Consider the following 16,409-nt stretch of genomic DNA (forward strand, 5'->3'; position numbering starts at 1 on the left):
CTGCTGACAGTTAGGCCCTAGAGTGGCCAAGAGAATGACAACAGCCACCAACCACTTCTCTTCCAGATGAGAAGCCCAAATGGGCACATCACTGATGTTCTGCTTTGTGGATTATCTCACAGACGTTTCCCCACCAAGTTAGCCTCCCCTGACCCCTGGAGGTTCCCCATCTCCCTCACCTCTAATTCTCATGCACTTAAGAAAAGCGAATTTCTTTTAACACCCACCTAAAACATTCACTATTACAAATGTCCAAAGGAGACATTCCAAAACCCCATTCTGAATTCTGAAGCCACAGGCCAGGATTTCAGGATCACTTAGGACCTGTTCATGGTCCTCTCAGTTAGCACACAGAATAAACAGGTGGCGGTAGATTTACCTGCTCAGAGGTGTTGAACTCACACTATGAAAATATGTCTTTTCCCTGAGATCATATTGGCCAACTGAAGATAGAAACACGCCTAGAACAAAGGCGAGGGGACATGGAATAATCTGGACAGAGGGACAATCAAGACCTGACATTATTTGCTCAATGGACTCAAGCCCCACCCCCACCTTCTATACATAGCTATGCAATTCCTGCTCCCTCTCTCTACTTCTTCTTGCTTTGGGTCTGATATGAAACTGTTTTTCTGGCCACAGTGATGTGGGATTACCTCAGCAGACTTAAAGGCTCTGGTTCAGAGTTTGGGAGGGAGGGAAAGGTGCTAGGCTGGTCCCATCCACACTGCCCCCCCCCAGGCCTCACCCCTACTGCTGCATCTGCAGAAGCCCTGTCCTCCCAGGGATCCTATCTGTGCCAAGAGTCCCTGGGCTTGTCTGTTCCCAATAAACTTACTGGTCATAGGCTACAGGAATCAGGATTATTCAACCTGCTCTGGGGGGTAAGAGAGGAGGAATCTCTTGTGAGCAGCCTTTGGGGGCTGGAGGCTGAGGGGCCTGGGAGTGGAAATAAAGGTTATTACACAAATGGAAAAACTACATATGAATGATTTGTAAGTGGCGTGTGAAATCAACGTGGATCCATTCAAACTGCACTTAAAAACTACACATCACACCCCAATAGTTTACGAGTCACTTGTCACATTAAAAACCACATGCCTATTGCACATAAGCCTTCTCATCATGCAGTCCCGTGCCCATAGCCTAGAGAAAGTTCTTGGGGTTCCCTATCGTGTAGCAGCATCCAAGCCCTGAGCTCTGCCTCCCCATCCTGGACCCAGTCTCACTGCAGGACATCCGCAACCTGGGAAAGCAGTGAAGATGGATGGCAGCCCAGCCAGGGAGGGGAAACCTCTAGTCTCTTCTCCTTCTTAGAAGCCCCAAGATCTGCAGATGAGACTTGATAGCAGCAGTTCCACCCTCTGTGGGGCCATGATACCCTCCCTGTTGCCTCACTGATCCCCTGAAACAACTCCCCCACCACAAACTCCCCCTTGTGATCCCCTCTCCTGAGCACTGGGGTGCAGCTCCCCTTCCACCACAGCCTCACACAGAGCATCTACTCTATGTCAAGCCCTGCATGAGAAGCTGATGATGCAGAGGTGACTAAGACACCCTCTGAGCCCTGGAGGAACTCTTGACCTCACAGAAGAGTCATTAATGAGAGCGGGGAGTATGGGAGGACTGAGAAAAACCAGCTCATGATTTTGCCCACAAAGGAGTTAGAGAAAGATTCACAGAGAAGATTGTAAGGACAGAGTCTAAGCGGAAGTCTAGGGTTACGGATTTGTGGGCAGCAAATTCGAAAGAACTCATTCATTCATTCGTTCACTCAATATGTATTTATCAAGCACCTGCTATGCATCAGGACACCGAGGGGCTGGTGACATGGTGGTGAACAAGGAAGCCCCAGCCAGGGCCGACTTACCCAGTAGGCACAGTAGACACAGTACCTAGAGCCCATTATAGGAGCTGTAAAGTGGCGCAGACACTTTGAAAAACAGTCTACAGGTACTCAAATGTTAAACACAGAGCAACCATGTGACTCAGCAATTCTCCTCCTAGGTATATACTCAGGGAAAATAAAAATACATGTCCACACAAAAACGTGTACGTGGATGTTCATAGCAGTACTATTCACAAGACAAAAAGTGGAAACAACTCAAACGTCCATCAACAAACAAATGAATAATCAAAATGTGGCCTATCCATACAATGGAATGTTATTCAGTCATCAAAAGGAATGAAGTACTGATAATGCTGCAACATGGATGAACCTCGAAGACTTTGTGGTAGGTAAAAGAAGTCAGATACAAAGACCACATAGTGTATGATTTCCTTCATATGAAAGTCCCGAATATAGAAATCTATAGCGACAGAAAGAAGATTAGTGGTTGCTTAGGTCTGGAGGGAGGAGAAGATGGGGTTGGGGGTGTATGTGAGAGCTAAAGTTTAATTTATGAGGTGACGAAAATGTTCTAAAATTGACTGTTATGATGGTTCCACATACATAGGAAAATACTAAAATCACTGAGTTATGCATTTTAAATGAGTGAATGATATAGTATATGAAATATATCTCAATAATGACTAGCAGGGAATACACCACTGGAGCAGGCCATTACAGATGTGAGCACTGTTGTGAAGGGAGTCCCACCCTACTCATAGACCTCAGGAAGGTCCCCAGGAGGAGGGGCAGGCAAGCTGGATCCTGAGGGACAGCAGAACTCAGGGGAGGGAGGCACAGAAGGGTGTTCCAGGATGAGGCATCAGCAGCTATGAGCCAGAGAGTCTGTGATTCAGAGATGCACATCCACACACGGAAAAGGAGGGGACAGAACAATGGAGCCACACAGCCTCAGTTCCCAGTTGAAGTCCTGTCACTCTGGAGCCAGCTAAGCTCCTTGCTGATTAATAACTCAAAGCTCTCAAAACTACAGGGACTCTCTGATCTGAGAAATTCCAAGAGACCACACACCTCTATCCCATAGATGAATGTTTGAGGCCCAGGAAACACCCCATTAAAATAAAAGAAGAGAGAGAGAACAGATTCCCCCGCCCTCACTGTGAAGTGGGCTTGGGCTTGGGCTTGGTGACCATCCCTTTGGGGCTTCTCACTCAAGTGTGCGCAGGCCCCTGGGAAGAGGAGGCTGTCTGGAACCATCCACTAGGCACGACTCAACCCAGTAGTGGGGTCATCCCAGCTCAGAAGCCTGGGCATGCCTCCCCCGGAACTTCTACCAGGGGATCCCCCTTACTAATGTGAGCAGTGTCCCCTTCTTCCTTCTTCCCCAGGGAGGAGATAACTCAAGGCAGGTAGGACAAAAGTGCCTCCTGGTGGTTACCCAGCGACTCACATTCTATTCACTCGGCCAAATACCTCCTGAGCTTCTCCCTGGGCTAGCCTCACAGAGTGCTGGGGTGGAGAGAGGATCAGGCCTTGGACCCCGGCCCCCAGGGAGGAAGGGAGACCTGTCTTCGTGAAGCCAGAGGCTCACTGCAGTCTACTCTCCTCAGGACTCCAGATCAGTCCCTTGTAGAGCACGCGCCATGAGGACTGGTGGGAAACTACCCGAAGAGGCTTGGGGCAGGCGGGCAGGCCCAGAATGGAGCTCCTTGTGTCTGTGTCTGTGTCTGTCTCTCTAGAATGTCTCTCACCGGAGCCCTCTCTTCTCCCCACAAGGCTCTTCCTTGCCCCCCCGCCCCCTCCCTCAGGTGCTGGCTGCCTCTGCCCCCAAAGACACTTGTCTCTCCAAGGTCCTTTCCTCATCCTAGTCGCATTAGTGGCTGCAGTGCATTCACTACTGCCACCCTCTGCCGGGGATTGGATCGGGGAAGATGGTTTCAGAAATGGCCCTGTAAACGGAGGAGGAGAAACTTAGGACTGCTGAGTCTGATAGAAGGAAGAGAGCCGGTTGCCAGCCATCTCAGCACCTAAATGCAATGCTGGGCACACATCAGCACCCAGTAAAGGTTTATTGAAGCAAACTGACCTTATGCCTACGAGATGCAATATTTCCACCCTGGACAGATGAAGCTGAGTGAGCAATGTGAGGAATTTGGATTAAACCTGAAAAAATCATACTGTGTGGAAGGGCGGAGATGTGTCCAAATGAGAGGGGTGCTTTATCTCTTCTAGGAGGTGTTTAGAATCCATCTCAAAATGTCATTAGTCTAAGAGGGTAGAAGGGTGAAAGGCCCAGGCAGGGGTGCATTCAGCCTCTCCTGCCATCTCCCTCCTTCTGCTGGGGAACTCCTGAGCCTCCCTCCCCACAGGGCAGGTCTCAGCATGAGCACTTCCCAGCAAAGGCCTCTCTCTAGCACAGACTTGTCCACAGGCAAAACGGAAACACTTTGTAGAAGGCGGCTTTTAGCAAAGACTTCTCAGCATCTGGCATTTCCTTGTCACCCTCCTTCCCTCCCTCTGGTGCGCCAGTACACACACACACACACACACACACACACAGACACACACACACTACGGTGTGCTCACAGTTCCCAGGCCCTGCTCAGTCTATCAGGATAGGCCCCTCTCCCCAAGCCCCCAAACACCACCGCCCTCAGCAGTTCTCCCTCCTCTCCACTGCACAGATAGCATCTCCATGAGCAAGCAATCATCCTACAGCAGCATAATGAGGTGCTGTGGCCAGCTCAGCCAGCAGATCTTGGGATTACATCCAGGCCCACTGACAGCAATAAGAAGAAACTGTCAGAGCAGCAAAACCTCAGGCCACCTCCCTCCTCCTCTCTTCATCTACTACCCCTTAAAAATGACGGAGGGTTATGTTATGCATCGTCTGGTGAAATAATGCCTCAGAACTATAAACTGCTGATGGTGTCAGCTCATCTCAAAATAGGGGTTATGCTTGACTGGTTCCAATTACCCCCACCTCACCCGGCGTGGTCAGGGTTGGAGGAGGCTGAGCCCAGACGCGGGACAGCCCCAAGACTGGCTGATGGGGTAATGAATGCCTGCCGGAGTGGGAAGGAGGTGGAGTGCTACATAGGAACAGGGATGACTGCTTAGAAGTGAAGGGAGGATTGTGTAAGAGAGAGGGAAAGGTGCAGAAGAAAAAAGAGGGAGGGAGGAAGGGAAGAAAGACAGCAGGGGGGAAAAATGGGTGACAATAACCACGCAGTGTACACCTCAAACACTTTCACATTTAATCCTCATAGCAGTGGGAAGTAGGAATCATTCCATTTTACAGATAAGGAAGCTGCAGTTTAGAAAAGTTAAATGATTTCCCCCAGGTCACTCATATAAAATAGACGGAGTGTGTTTGCTGACTAGCAATTTACAGTGGCAATAAAAAGCTGACCAACTTTTAGTTGGTTGTATTGTTGCATAACACAAGTTCTCTACAGACAAGCACCCCTTATCACCTGGCCCCTGCCAGAGCAGAACCCTGCCATGACCCTGTGCTAGGCGCACACAGTCCAAGGTCACACTGCTGGCAGATGGCAACACTGGGACTGAACCTAAGGTCCATCTAACTCTAAGGGTTGTGTCAAGTCTTCTGTCCTGGGCCTGGCACACTTGCTGGTGCTCTTTATGCCATCCCTCCTGCTCCCCTCGCCCTTTCATGTCCACGGGAGTTCACTGGTCCTCTTCCAGACTCCTGGATCCCCCTATTCGGCCTAGGAGGAGGGGGGCTGCCTTACCCTCCAAGCGCCAGACTCACACCCCAAGAGGCTGGAGCTGGAGTGCAAACTGGGTTAGTTCCCCTGCAAACACTTGAGTTTCTGCACCACAATCATCTCCAGGGCCATTGCTGTCCATTTGGAAACCTGGAATCTCCTTCTGAAATATCTGCAAAACCAGATGCCTATATTCCTCTTTCTTTTACACCCTGCTCTCTCCTCCCATTTTTTCTCCTGCTTTACATTTTTGTGGTGTAGCCATTCATTCAACAAAACTATATAACATGCTTAACATGTGCTCTACTCTACTAAGCATAGGGGGCACAGAGAAGAGCAAAACGTGCAATAGTGCCTGCCTCCTGGAGCTTTATTCCAGCCAAGGACGACAGTCGATGAACAAGCAAATCCATATAGGAGAGGACCTCAGACGGTAAGGACTGCTAAGGGAAAGAGGAAACCAGGACGGGGGACAGGGAGTATATGGGGAGAAAGAGTTTTAAATAGGGAGCGATCTATAATCAAAGACCTGGAAGAGTTGAGGAACTGGCCATGTAGGTATTTGATTAAAGAAGTTCCCGGCTGAGAAAACAGCAAGTAAAGAAGTGTGTGAGACAGGAGTTTTTCTGCCTGTATGATGGACAACCAGGAGGCCAGGGTGGCTGGAGCAGGGAGAGCAGTAGGACAGAAAGAGGGTGATGAGGTCAGTGAAAGGGAGAGCATACTATGTAGAGTCCTGCATGGCACTTACTCTGAGTAGGATGGGAAACCATTAGAGAGGTTTGAGCATAAAAGTAGCATGAGCAAACATGTTTTTAAAGGATCACTGACTGTGTTAAGAAAAGATTGAAGAGGCAAAGGAGGACACAGGAAGACTAGCTGGAAGGACACGTCAGTAGACTCCGTGAGAAGTAATGGGCTTGGACCAATGGTGGCAGTGGTAGTGGTGAGAAGTAGTAAGAATTCAGGTACATTATGAAGGTAGGATTTGCCAATGGATTGAATGCAGGATATGGAGAAAATACAGGATGATTCCCAGATTTGAGACCTGAGCTACTGTAGTGATAGTGAGCCTAGCAAGTGGAACGTATTTAGTAAGAACCTTTGGGAGAACGGTCTTGGATATATTAAAGTTGAGATGCCTCTTTGATATCTAAATAGAGACACTGATAAAAACATACATGTAGAGTGCAGAGAGGAAGTTTAGGATAAAGATATGCCTTGGCAGCCATGAATGGATAGATAGTATCTAAAGTCATGAGGATGTGTGATGTCACCAAAGGAATGAGTATAGATAAAGATGAGAAAGGGCACAAGGGATGAGTCTGAGGATGCTGCGCTGTCAAGAGGTCGGGGATATGAAGAGGAACTTGCTAAGAAGACTGACGAGAAGCAGCCATTAATGCGGCAAGAAGATCAGGAGAGTGTGGTATCTGGAAACCAAAAGAAGAAAGTGTTTCCGGGAAAAGGGAATAACTGGCCATGTCAAATACTGCTGATAAGTCAAGTTAAATGAGGGCTGAGAACAGAGCACTGAATTTAGCAATGTGGAGGTCACTGGTAATCTTCACAAGAGGTATTCTCTTGTTATTATTTTTCTTCTTCTCCTATTAGTCATATATATACCTGACAGCTGGGTCTATGGAAAATAGTAGTAAACTAGGAATAGAGGGGCACTTCCTCAACTTCATAAAGAATATCTACCAAAAAACCTACAGCTAACACCAACTAAATGACAAGAAACTTTGAAGCTTTCCCACTAAAATCAGGAATAAGACAAAGATGTCCCCTTTCACCACTGCTTTTTGACATTATCCTAGAAGTCATAGCTAATACAATAAGACAAGAAAAGGAAATAAAACATATAGAGATTGAGAAAGGAGGAAATAGTGAAGACCTGACTTGCGTAACTTGAGTCAAAAGCACACATCCTCTTCCAAGTAGAATCCCAAGCATCCAAAAAAATCCTGGTGTCCAGTTAAGTACAAGTTCCCCCAGGCACAGGACAGGTAAGGCACATCATATCACTTGCTCAAATAGAAAAGGTAAACACCTGTCTCTGAGTCCTGAAATATCTGCAATATCGATAACAATGACAACAATATCCAGTTGTTTAGAACTTTTCGTTTTTCTATCTTGATGCTTATTGCTTTGTGGGTCTCTATCCTAGCCTAAGTTTCATCAATAATTCGAGGAACCTGCACACACAGGGCTATAGATGAGCCCTAATGTGTATTAAGAGGGCTCAAAATCATGTTGATAACTTTCCACACAGATACATGGCTAAATTATTGGCATGCTTTGGCTTCAAATTAGGCCACAAAAGTGTTGACTGGTGGAAGTCCTCAAGATTCATCTTCCCCACCAGATTCATCTGAGGATAGAGACTGTCTTTTTTTTTTTTTAATCTCTGTATCCTTAGTACCAAGCACACTAACTGAGACAGAGTAGGCACCTAATAATTGTTGAGTGAATGAATGAATCTTCTTTGAGTGTCTCTAATCAGACATGTGTCTACACTAACCCAAATGAGCTTTAATGAAGATTGAATTCTTATGTAAACAGCCAAACCGGATCATGGAGGATAGATAAAACCCTGCAAAAGGGTTTTGGACTATTTAATCCATCTACATAGATGCAATAAACTGTATTCTGGCCATATAATTTCTTACTTGGAGCTCTGAAAATCCTGTCTCTCTTCCACAGACCTCCATTCCTCCAGGAGGTTATGTCTATATAGATGCATCACGTGCGAGCCTCTTGCTGGAGCTGTCACCATTCTAACTTTCTGGTGGTTAGCCACAACTTGCAGTGAAAAAGTCTATTGGATTTATGACCAAGGCAAATTAATGTCCCCGTAATGGCAATTGTAGTGGACTTGTGGGGAAAAAATAAGACCATAATGTTTATGTGTTTATGTGTTTTTAATGTTTATGGGTTGATGTTATAGCCCCGGTCCTCAGAATAGGTGTGTCTGAATTAGCTCATTATTAAGGAGGTTACAGGCATGAAGAATTTCTGCTAACTACCCAAGCTCATAAATGCCTCCAAATGGCTTTTTTCCACTTTTATGGGGCCAATCCTCAGATCCCCACACACATAAAAGGAGTTAGAGGGATCCACTAGCCTCAGAGGGACTCCCAGCTCCAGCTCGCCCCACTCTGCAATTGCTGCTTTGCTCTCGCCCAGGAAACCATCATGTCTTGCCGCTCCTACCAAGTCAGCTCTGGTCGCCATGTGGGCAACTTCAGCTCTTGCTCAGCAGCGGCCCCGCAGAACCTAAACCGCTTCCGGGCAAGCTCTGTCTCCTGCAGGAGTGGGCCCAGCTTCCGGGGCCTTGGTGGCTTTGGTAGTCGGAGCGTCATCACCTATGGATCATGCTCACCCCGGACAGCAGCTGTGTGCCCTCGCCCTGTCCGCTGTGGAGCTGGCTTTGGTGCTAGCAGTGGGATGGCCTTTGGCTTTGGTGCTGGGTGTGGTGCTAATCTAGGGTTTGGGGCCGGCAGTGGTGTTGGTCTGGGATTTGGAGCCACCAGTAGGCTTGGCTATGGCTTCGGTGGCCCCGGCTTTGGCTACAGAGTTGGAGGAGTTGGAGTCTCAGCAACTCCATCTATCACACCAGTGACTGTTAACCAGAGCCTGCTGACCCCCCTCAACCTGGAGATTGACCCCAATGCTCAGAGAGTGAAGAAGGATGAGAAGGAGCAAATCAAGACACTGAACAACAAATTCGCCTCCTTCATTGACAAGGTACCTATGACAACTGAATCTCTGGGTCTGGGATGATGAGAGCTGAAATGCATTCAGGTGTTCTTTTCCTTAAGAAGAAAAGGCCCAGGCCTAGGGCATTGACACCCAGATCCTTCAAGTGTGAACCAAAGGCATTGTGGTATGATCTCCCAGTCACTCTGCTGCAGAGCAAGGACAAGCCTGAGGAGTACTGCATGGTGGGGTAGACTAACATACTGGTTATGTCTTCTGGAGGAAAGAGGAACATCCAGCCAAATCTGAGGGCATCTGGACAAACTAAAACTTACCACCTAGTCACTTAAAAATATCTCCCAAACAGGCTAGAAACAATAGGACTTCAGCCAGGTGTTGACTGGTAGAAGTTTAAAATGTTTTATCCTTTGAGATCCTCACGCTCTCTGAAGTTTTCGTAGTTCCTGAGGCTGAATTACCACATCTGTTCAGGCTTAGGAAAGTAGAGAATGGAGTTGAGTAATTTTTGTAAAAAACAAGCAAAGAACTCATACCTCCCAAGTGGGGTATCCGATTCAGCCTAGTTGCCTAGATTGAGAAAAATAGTGGAGAACGACCATAGGTAGTCATTGATATTCAGGATGATGAGGGGAATAATGCTGTGGAACTGACATCCCACCAACCATGTCTTCATGGAGTGGGAAGGCTCTGATTGTGTCTGAGCTTGGAAACTCACTTCTACGAGCTTCCGTTTCCTCATCTAAAATAAGGGGTTGGAGCAAATGATCACTGAGTTCTCCTCCAGCTCTGTAAGTCTCAGTTGATGAAATATCTGGGATGGTGGGTATGACTGACCTGAGAATTCCCACATCCTAATGCCATATTCCACCCCAAGTGTACTTTACTCTGCTCCTCATTTCCTGCCAGGGATGGCTGACTTCAGTTTTTAGATATAGACAAACCCCAACTCAAGCAGAGTCAATCTTTCCAACTTCCCAGTGAACCAGCTTACATCTTTCGCAGAGGATAGAAGGAGAAATGGTACTGAAGTAGTTTGGTTCAAAAGTCTTTGTTTGTAGCTGAGCCTGGCTGAGCATGAGAAGGTCACAGACCTGCTCTTCCAGGTTCTACTGAATTAGAGGAGGAATGAAAGTCAACAGAAGAGAGAACGACGTCACCGCAAGGTTGAGAGTCGTGTCTGGCCATTTGAAGAACTGGTCAACTCTGTCAAACACTTCGATTGCCTTTTCTGTGCCCCTGTGGATTTAGGTGCGGTTCCTGGAACAGCAGAATAAACTTCTAGAAACCAAGTGGAACTTCCTCCAAGAGCAGAAATGTGCCAAGAGCAACTTGGAGCCCCTCTTCGAGAACTACATCACCAACCTGCGGAGGCAGCTGGATATAGCAAACAGCGACCGGGCCCGGCTGGAAGCTGAGAGGAACCAAATGCAGGATGTCCTTGAGGGTTTCAAGAAGAAGTGAGTGGCATCTGGACTGCACTGACCAAGGATGGGCATGAGCAGGTTGCCAAAGCAGCAGCCAAGCTCAGATGAGAGCAGCTGGAAAGAACAGGGTTGAATGTTGGTTTAAAAATGCAACCTGGAGACAGAAGTGGGGGGGCAGTGATATGTAAGGGAGCAGGAGGAGGCTGTCCATGGAACCTGAGGAAAAAGGAGACTGCATTGGGCATGGTTTCTCCTTAATCCTGCCTGTGGGAATGGGTGAGTTGGCCCCAGAAAAAGGAGCCCTCTGGTTTTGAGAACAGTGCCCAGATTTAGCAACAAGTTGGGTCCTACTGCCTCTATGGTAAAATGCAATGGCCCTAAATCTTTTCCAGCAGAAGAGCTTAGCAATGGGCCAGCTTTTCAGACCCCACATCCAATTTGAGAAATTAAAAGGGATTTGGAAAACTGAAGGTCACTGGCTCATATAAGGTCTTAAAGAAAGAACAGAATATCTGAGTACACGTATGTGGCAACAGAGAGCCATGCTCCTGGATAGAGCAGCGAGGAAGTTGGAAGTCATTGGCTCTCAGCTCAGAATGAAAACTCACCCTCTTAATTCTTACCATTCAGGTATGAAGAGGAGGTGGGATTCCGGGCCAGCGCTGAGAATGAGTTTGTGGCTCTCAAGAAGGTAAGGGAGAGTAACAGGTCCAGGCAAACTTCTCCAGATAGGCAAATGTTCTCAAGACCCTACCACCAGGAAACTGCCCAGGCAGCCCTGTGGAGTCTGGGACCACTCATACAGAGTGAGACCCCCTAAGGTCACAACAGGCTCCCTCCAAAGTTCTGATTTAGCCTCAGATGATTTAGAATTGGTTAAATTATTTAGGTGGCCTTTTAAGAGTCTTGGATTATCCAAAGTCTCTTTGCCTCTAAATAAACTTCAGGAAAAGTCCAGCAACCCCAGGGGAGTTTTATGTTGCAGTAGGGAGAAGAATAATAGTCACTAAGCTGTGTTTCCATCCGATGACTTTATCACACACCTAAACCTTGGCTTGGCTCTATGGGGATTGGTCTGATCTTCCCACCCATCTCCAGACTCTGCCACAGTTAAACAGTGCACGAGTAATGAGCATCTTACCCTTTTCTCTTCTATGCAGGATGTGGATGCAGCTTTCTTAAATAAATCTGATCTGGAGACCAATGTGGATACCCTAGTTCAGGAAATTGACTTCCTGAAAACTCTATACATGGCGGTAAGGACTTATCCCCTCTGAGCCATACAAGATCAGTGCTTGGTCTGGACGCTCTGGGGGCTTCATCTGGATTGACATCTTTTCTAATATTTTGCATCATACATCTCTCCCCCCTCTAAAATCTATATCCTTTGTATATTGATATATCTACAAGTGGAGAAGTTAAGGTAAGCAGGCTTCTCATCAGCTGGACTCTGGTCTATGAATAAACTCTTTGGATCTATGTTCTGACCCTTGTTTGGCCAATTCAAAGATTGGGGTCTGAGAATGTCACTTGTTATCTTTTGATCAGAAGACTCTGGAAAACTGATTCGCTAGGAGATGTAAGAAAAATTGTGTTTAATCTAATCAACTCTCTTTTGCTCCATAAGTAGTCTGTTTGGTCTGGTCAGAACCAGCCAGAACTGAATGTCTGGCTCTGGATGGAAATGCTGAAGAAAGCTCTTTCTAGAGTCTTCACCTTGTAGGCTAGTACCAAGCTCCTCAGTTCTATCTAGGACATGGGATATAGAAATTCCTAGACCACCATGTTCTGAAATATCATCAGCTTTCAATGATCCATGAATGGCACAGCCATTTTGTGAATAATTGAAAGAAAAGTTTAAGCCCTAGTGTGGCTCTCACTCCTCTCCACCAAGTTTTCGGCCCCCATGGTTTTAATATTCACCTAAGCAAGTTAGGGTATTCAAAGGATGCGTCCGAGCATTTAAGAAGGGTTTGAAGTCAACTCGAAATGGTTCTTGGTCATGTCTTTTTCTTTGTCCTTGGTTTGGATGGCCTGCTCCATTGCTTTTTTATGAACAAATGAGCAATGCTTTCTGCTCCTGACACCACATCCTGGGGACCCTGTGGCAGTGTCCCAGCCACCGATGGGACTCTGAGTCCATCTTCCTGAGTCTTGCTGATCTTCCAACACAGGAAATCCAGTTGCTGCAGTCGCACATCTCAGAGACATCGGTCATCGTGAAGATGGACAACAGCCGGGACCTGGACTTGGATGGAATCATCACCGAAATTAAGGCCCAGTATGAAGAGGTCGCCAGGCGCAGTCGGGCTGATGCTGAGGCCTGGTACCAGACCAAGGTGAGCAGGAGCGGGCTGGGGAAGGATGTAGGCAACCCTGGCATGAGACTCATGTACAATGAAATGGACCCAGTGGAGATCTGGGGCCCTCAACTCAGCTGGGGCTATGTTCTTGGCCCAACCTTTGAGCCCTTGGAACATCCTTTTATTCCTTCACCAGTACGAAGAAATGCGAGTGACAGCTGGCCAACACTGTGACAACCTGCGTAACACACGGAATGAGATCAATGACCTGACCCGCCTGATCCAGAGGCTGAAGGCAGAGATTGAACATGCCAAGGCTCAGGTGGGCAAAGGAAAGGAGAGAAGAGGCAGAGTCCTGAGCTTTGGGGATCCCCAAGTCTGATGGTGTGAGGGAGACCACAAGGACCCAGAAACAGAGGAATGAAGGGATTAGTCTAGGAAGACTTCCTGGAGGAGGAAAGTGTGGAAAGGAAGGAGAGTCTTCCATATAGAAGAAAAGGCCTGGGGCTGACTTGGAAGGGCAGGTGAGACAGAAAGAATAGCTTTACTCTCTGGACCTCATGGTTCTTGGAGTGGCAGACATCAGGGAGTACAAAATCAGTGGGAATGGAAACTGAAGCAAAACAGTGCTCTGTCCCCTGGTGACATCAAACTACGGAATCACAGTCCCTAGGAAAGCAACCGCCATGGGCTCCATCCCTGGCCTGGCACCAGGCTGTGTCCCCACCAACAGTGGGCAGTGTTTCTGCCCCCACTAAGGATCCTCTAGACCCTGCCAAAGTCCATCTGCAAACTGCCCTCCTTGCAGCGGGCCAAGCTGGAGGCTGCAGTGGCTGAGGCGGAGCAGCAGGGTGAGGCAGCCCTCAACGATGCCAAATGCAAGCTGGCGGACCTGGAGGGCGCCCTGCAGCAGGCTAAGCAGGACATGGCGCGGCAGCTGCGCGAGTACCAGGAGCTCATGAACGCCAAGCTGGGCCTGGACATCGAGATCGCCACCTACAGGCGCCTGCTGGAGGGCGAGGAGATCCGGTGAGCGCTCAGTGCACCCAGAGGGAATGAGGTCAGACTTGGGCATCTGGACTAAGTAGGGGGAGGGGCCCAGGTGAAGAACTGCTAAAATAAACAATCTCTAGAAGTAACAGGGACTTTCCTGCAAACATTAGTTGGGTTGCTCCTGGTGGGGGTGGAGGGGAATTAGAAGCTGCCTCTAAATTTGTGCCTCCTTAATGCAAGTTTGTAGACAAGCAGCACCAGAATCGTGGGGAGTTTTGCTTGATTGGTTAGCTTGTTTAAAATGATGATAACACATTTCCTCAAATATTTTGATTCAAAGGTTTGGGGGTAGGTTCTAGGAACATGTAGTTTTTCAGAACTCTGGATGCTTGTACAGCCAAGGGCGAGAACCACCGGTCTATCGGTCCACTCAGCCAAGAAAGCTCTCCTGAGAGCAAGCAGGTTTTCAGGGAACAACGCTACTTGTGAACTCACGTATTTCTTTCTCTCTATAGGATCTGCGAAGGTGTTGGACCAGTAAACATATGTAAGAAACTTAAGTCTTTTCCTCTTCACATTTCTCTCCTGGGGCCCTTCAAATTTCCTGTAAAGTCAGGCTCACATTGGGGTCAGGAGCCCATGGCTGGGCTGGCCAGGGCCATCAGGGGAGCAGGGACTATCGAGCCCCTAAACTGGGAGCATCCCCTTAGCGGAGGTCTGAGATCTCCCCAGAGCCTGCTTCCCCAAAGTAAGCAATCACCAAGGTTTGCAAGGCCTCCTTGTTAGAAGAGGGTTCTGGAAGAGAGTCAGCCTTTTTGCTTTGAGTGGTCTTGTCCTTCAAGGCAAAGGCCAGGAAAGGAATAGAAAGGCCTGTACCATGGAGTACCCTCCCTCACAATGCCAGGGGATGGGACAAGGCTGAATGGAAGTCCCTTTGCTGCTGCTGCCGGACAAAGTATTGGTTGTACCCAAAGCAGGCAGGGACCGTGCTGGGCACTGCAGGGTGAGAGCACAGAGGAGGTGGGCCCCAGTCCTTGCTGTCTAGGATTATTATCTTCTTGGGAAGTTCAGTTCTATCTACTGTCAGCCTAATCCTCCCAGGAACCCTGAAGGGAGGAACAGGCACTGGCACTCTCCTTGTCTCTAAGAGAAAAAACGAAGTCACATAGTAAGTGGCACAACCAGAAGTCAAACCCAGACTTCTGATTCCAAAAGTACAAATATACGTAGACATGTGTGGAGCCAAGTGCTAAACTGGGTGGGTCAGATAGTTCGAGTTGCAAGTGCTTGGATAACAGTGCCTGCTGAGGGGGAGGCAGCAAGGAGGTCAGGCTTGAGTGGAGAGCACAGATAGCAGGAAGGATTCTGGTAAGAGGAGAGGTAAGGAGAGAACCTCCACGGATGGCAGATGATCTAAGCAAGCTTTAGATTAGGGTTCTGGGGCACAGAGGTGTGCCCAGTGGAGACCAGAGGGCTACAGAGCAGGGCCATCAGTGGGTCGATCTGAAGAGAGCTGGCAAGTGACTCTTGGAGGGGTAATGTAGGGACCACCAAGGTGCAGGATGTAATTGGAAGAGAAGCCCCAGGGTTTTACGAGAGCCATTGCTCCAGCTGTCTGGATAATGCAGCTCACTAACCCCTCAACACAGCACAGGCCAACTTTGGCTACATATATATGACAGTCAACCTATAGCTATATGCAAGTATCTGGGGAATTGGCTGAATTCTTCCATTTTAATCTGAATGTTTGACTTTAGTGGAGTCACAGCCCTTGAGCCACCCAGACAAGACACGGGAAAGTGGGTATTGACTGTATAGCCAATGGGAACCACTTAGACCCAGGCCACTTCCCTGATGCCACCAGACCTGCCCTCCCACCCCCTAGTGGGGAACGTGGAGGATATGGCAGCCTTGCTGATGGTCTCTCCCTCCCGCAGCCGTGAGCAGCTCCCGAGGCGGCGTGGTGTGTGGACCTGAGCCCCTGGTCACCAGCTCCACCGTCTCCCGTGGCGGAGTCACCTTCTCCAGCAGCAGCATCCGTTCTGGGGGAGCCTGCGGCTCCAGCCTGGGCAGTGCCCGGGTCAATGCGGGCTGTGGAGACCTTCTGAGCGTGGGCTCTCGGGGAGGCTCGGGCCTTGCCGGTGAAGCTTGTGCCTCCAGCGTCCCCTGTCCGCTGCCCACCGAGGGCGGCTTCAGCAGCTGCAGCGGTGGCCGCAGCAGCCGCGGCTCCAGTGTCCGCTTCGTGTCCACCACCACCTCCCGCCGGACCAAGTACTGAGAGCCAACCACCAGCTAGACGCCACCCAGGGAAGAACCATTTCAGTATCTCTTGTCCCCGGTTGGAGGGGGCTCCAGCTACCCCTCCTGCCAGGAAACCACACAACTC

General features: G+C 48.6%; 1 protein-coding gene across 1 annotated transcript; it reads left to right on the forward strand.

The window, feature by feature from the left end:
- The first annotated feature begins 8,716 nt into the window (after nucleotides 1-8,716).
- On the forward strand, nucleotides 8,717-16,352 carry KRT84 (keratin 84). The gene is made up of 9 exons (XM_039862228.1): nucleotides 8,717-9,330; nucleotides 10,552-10,760; nucleotides 11,358-11,418; nucleotides 11,888-11,983; nucleotides 12,902-13,066; nucleotides 13,227-13,352; nucleotides 13,839-14,059; nucleotides 14,539-14,570; nucleotides 15,961-16,352. Exons 1-9 carry the CDS (start codon nucleotides 8,779-8,781, stop codon nucleotides 16,299-16,301), a joined length of 1,803 nt encoding a protein of 600 aa, XP_039718162.1. The 5' UTR covers nucleotides 8,717-8,778; the 3' UTR covers nucleotides 16,302-16,352.
- The last annotated feature ends 57 nt before the right edge of the window (nucleotides 16,353-16,409 follow it).

The sequence above is a fragment of the Pteropus medius genome, unplaced genomic scaffold (genome assembly GCF_902729225.1).
Source record: "Pteropus medius unplaced genomic scaffold, Ma_sr-lr_union100, whole genome shotgun sequence".
Lineage (NCBI taxonomy): Eukaryota > Metazoa > Chordata > Mammalia > Chiroptera > Pteropodidae > Pteropus > Pteropus medius.

Excerpts from the sequence above, each read along its gene's own strand:
- KRT84 (XM_039862228.1), top strand. The coding sequence starts at position 8,779 with ATGTCTTGCCGCTCCTACCAAGTCAGCTCTGGTCGCCATGTGGGCAAC. Across the intron at positions 14,060-14,538 it reads CTGGAGGGCGAGGAGATCCG|GATCTGCGAAGGTGTTGGAC; the intron begins GTGAGCGCTCAG and ends TTCTCTCTATAG. Across the intron at positions 14,571-15,960 it reads TGTTGGACCAGTAAACATAT|CCGTGAGCAGCTCCCGAGGC; the intron begins GTAAGAAACTTA and ends TCCCTCCCGCAG.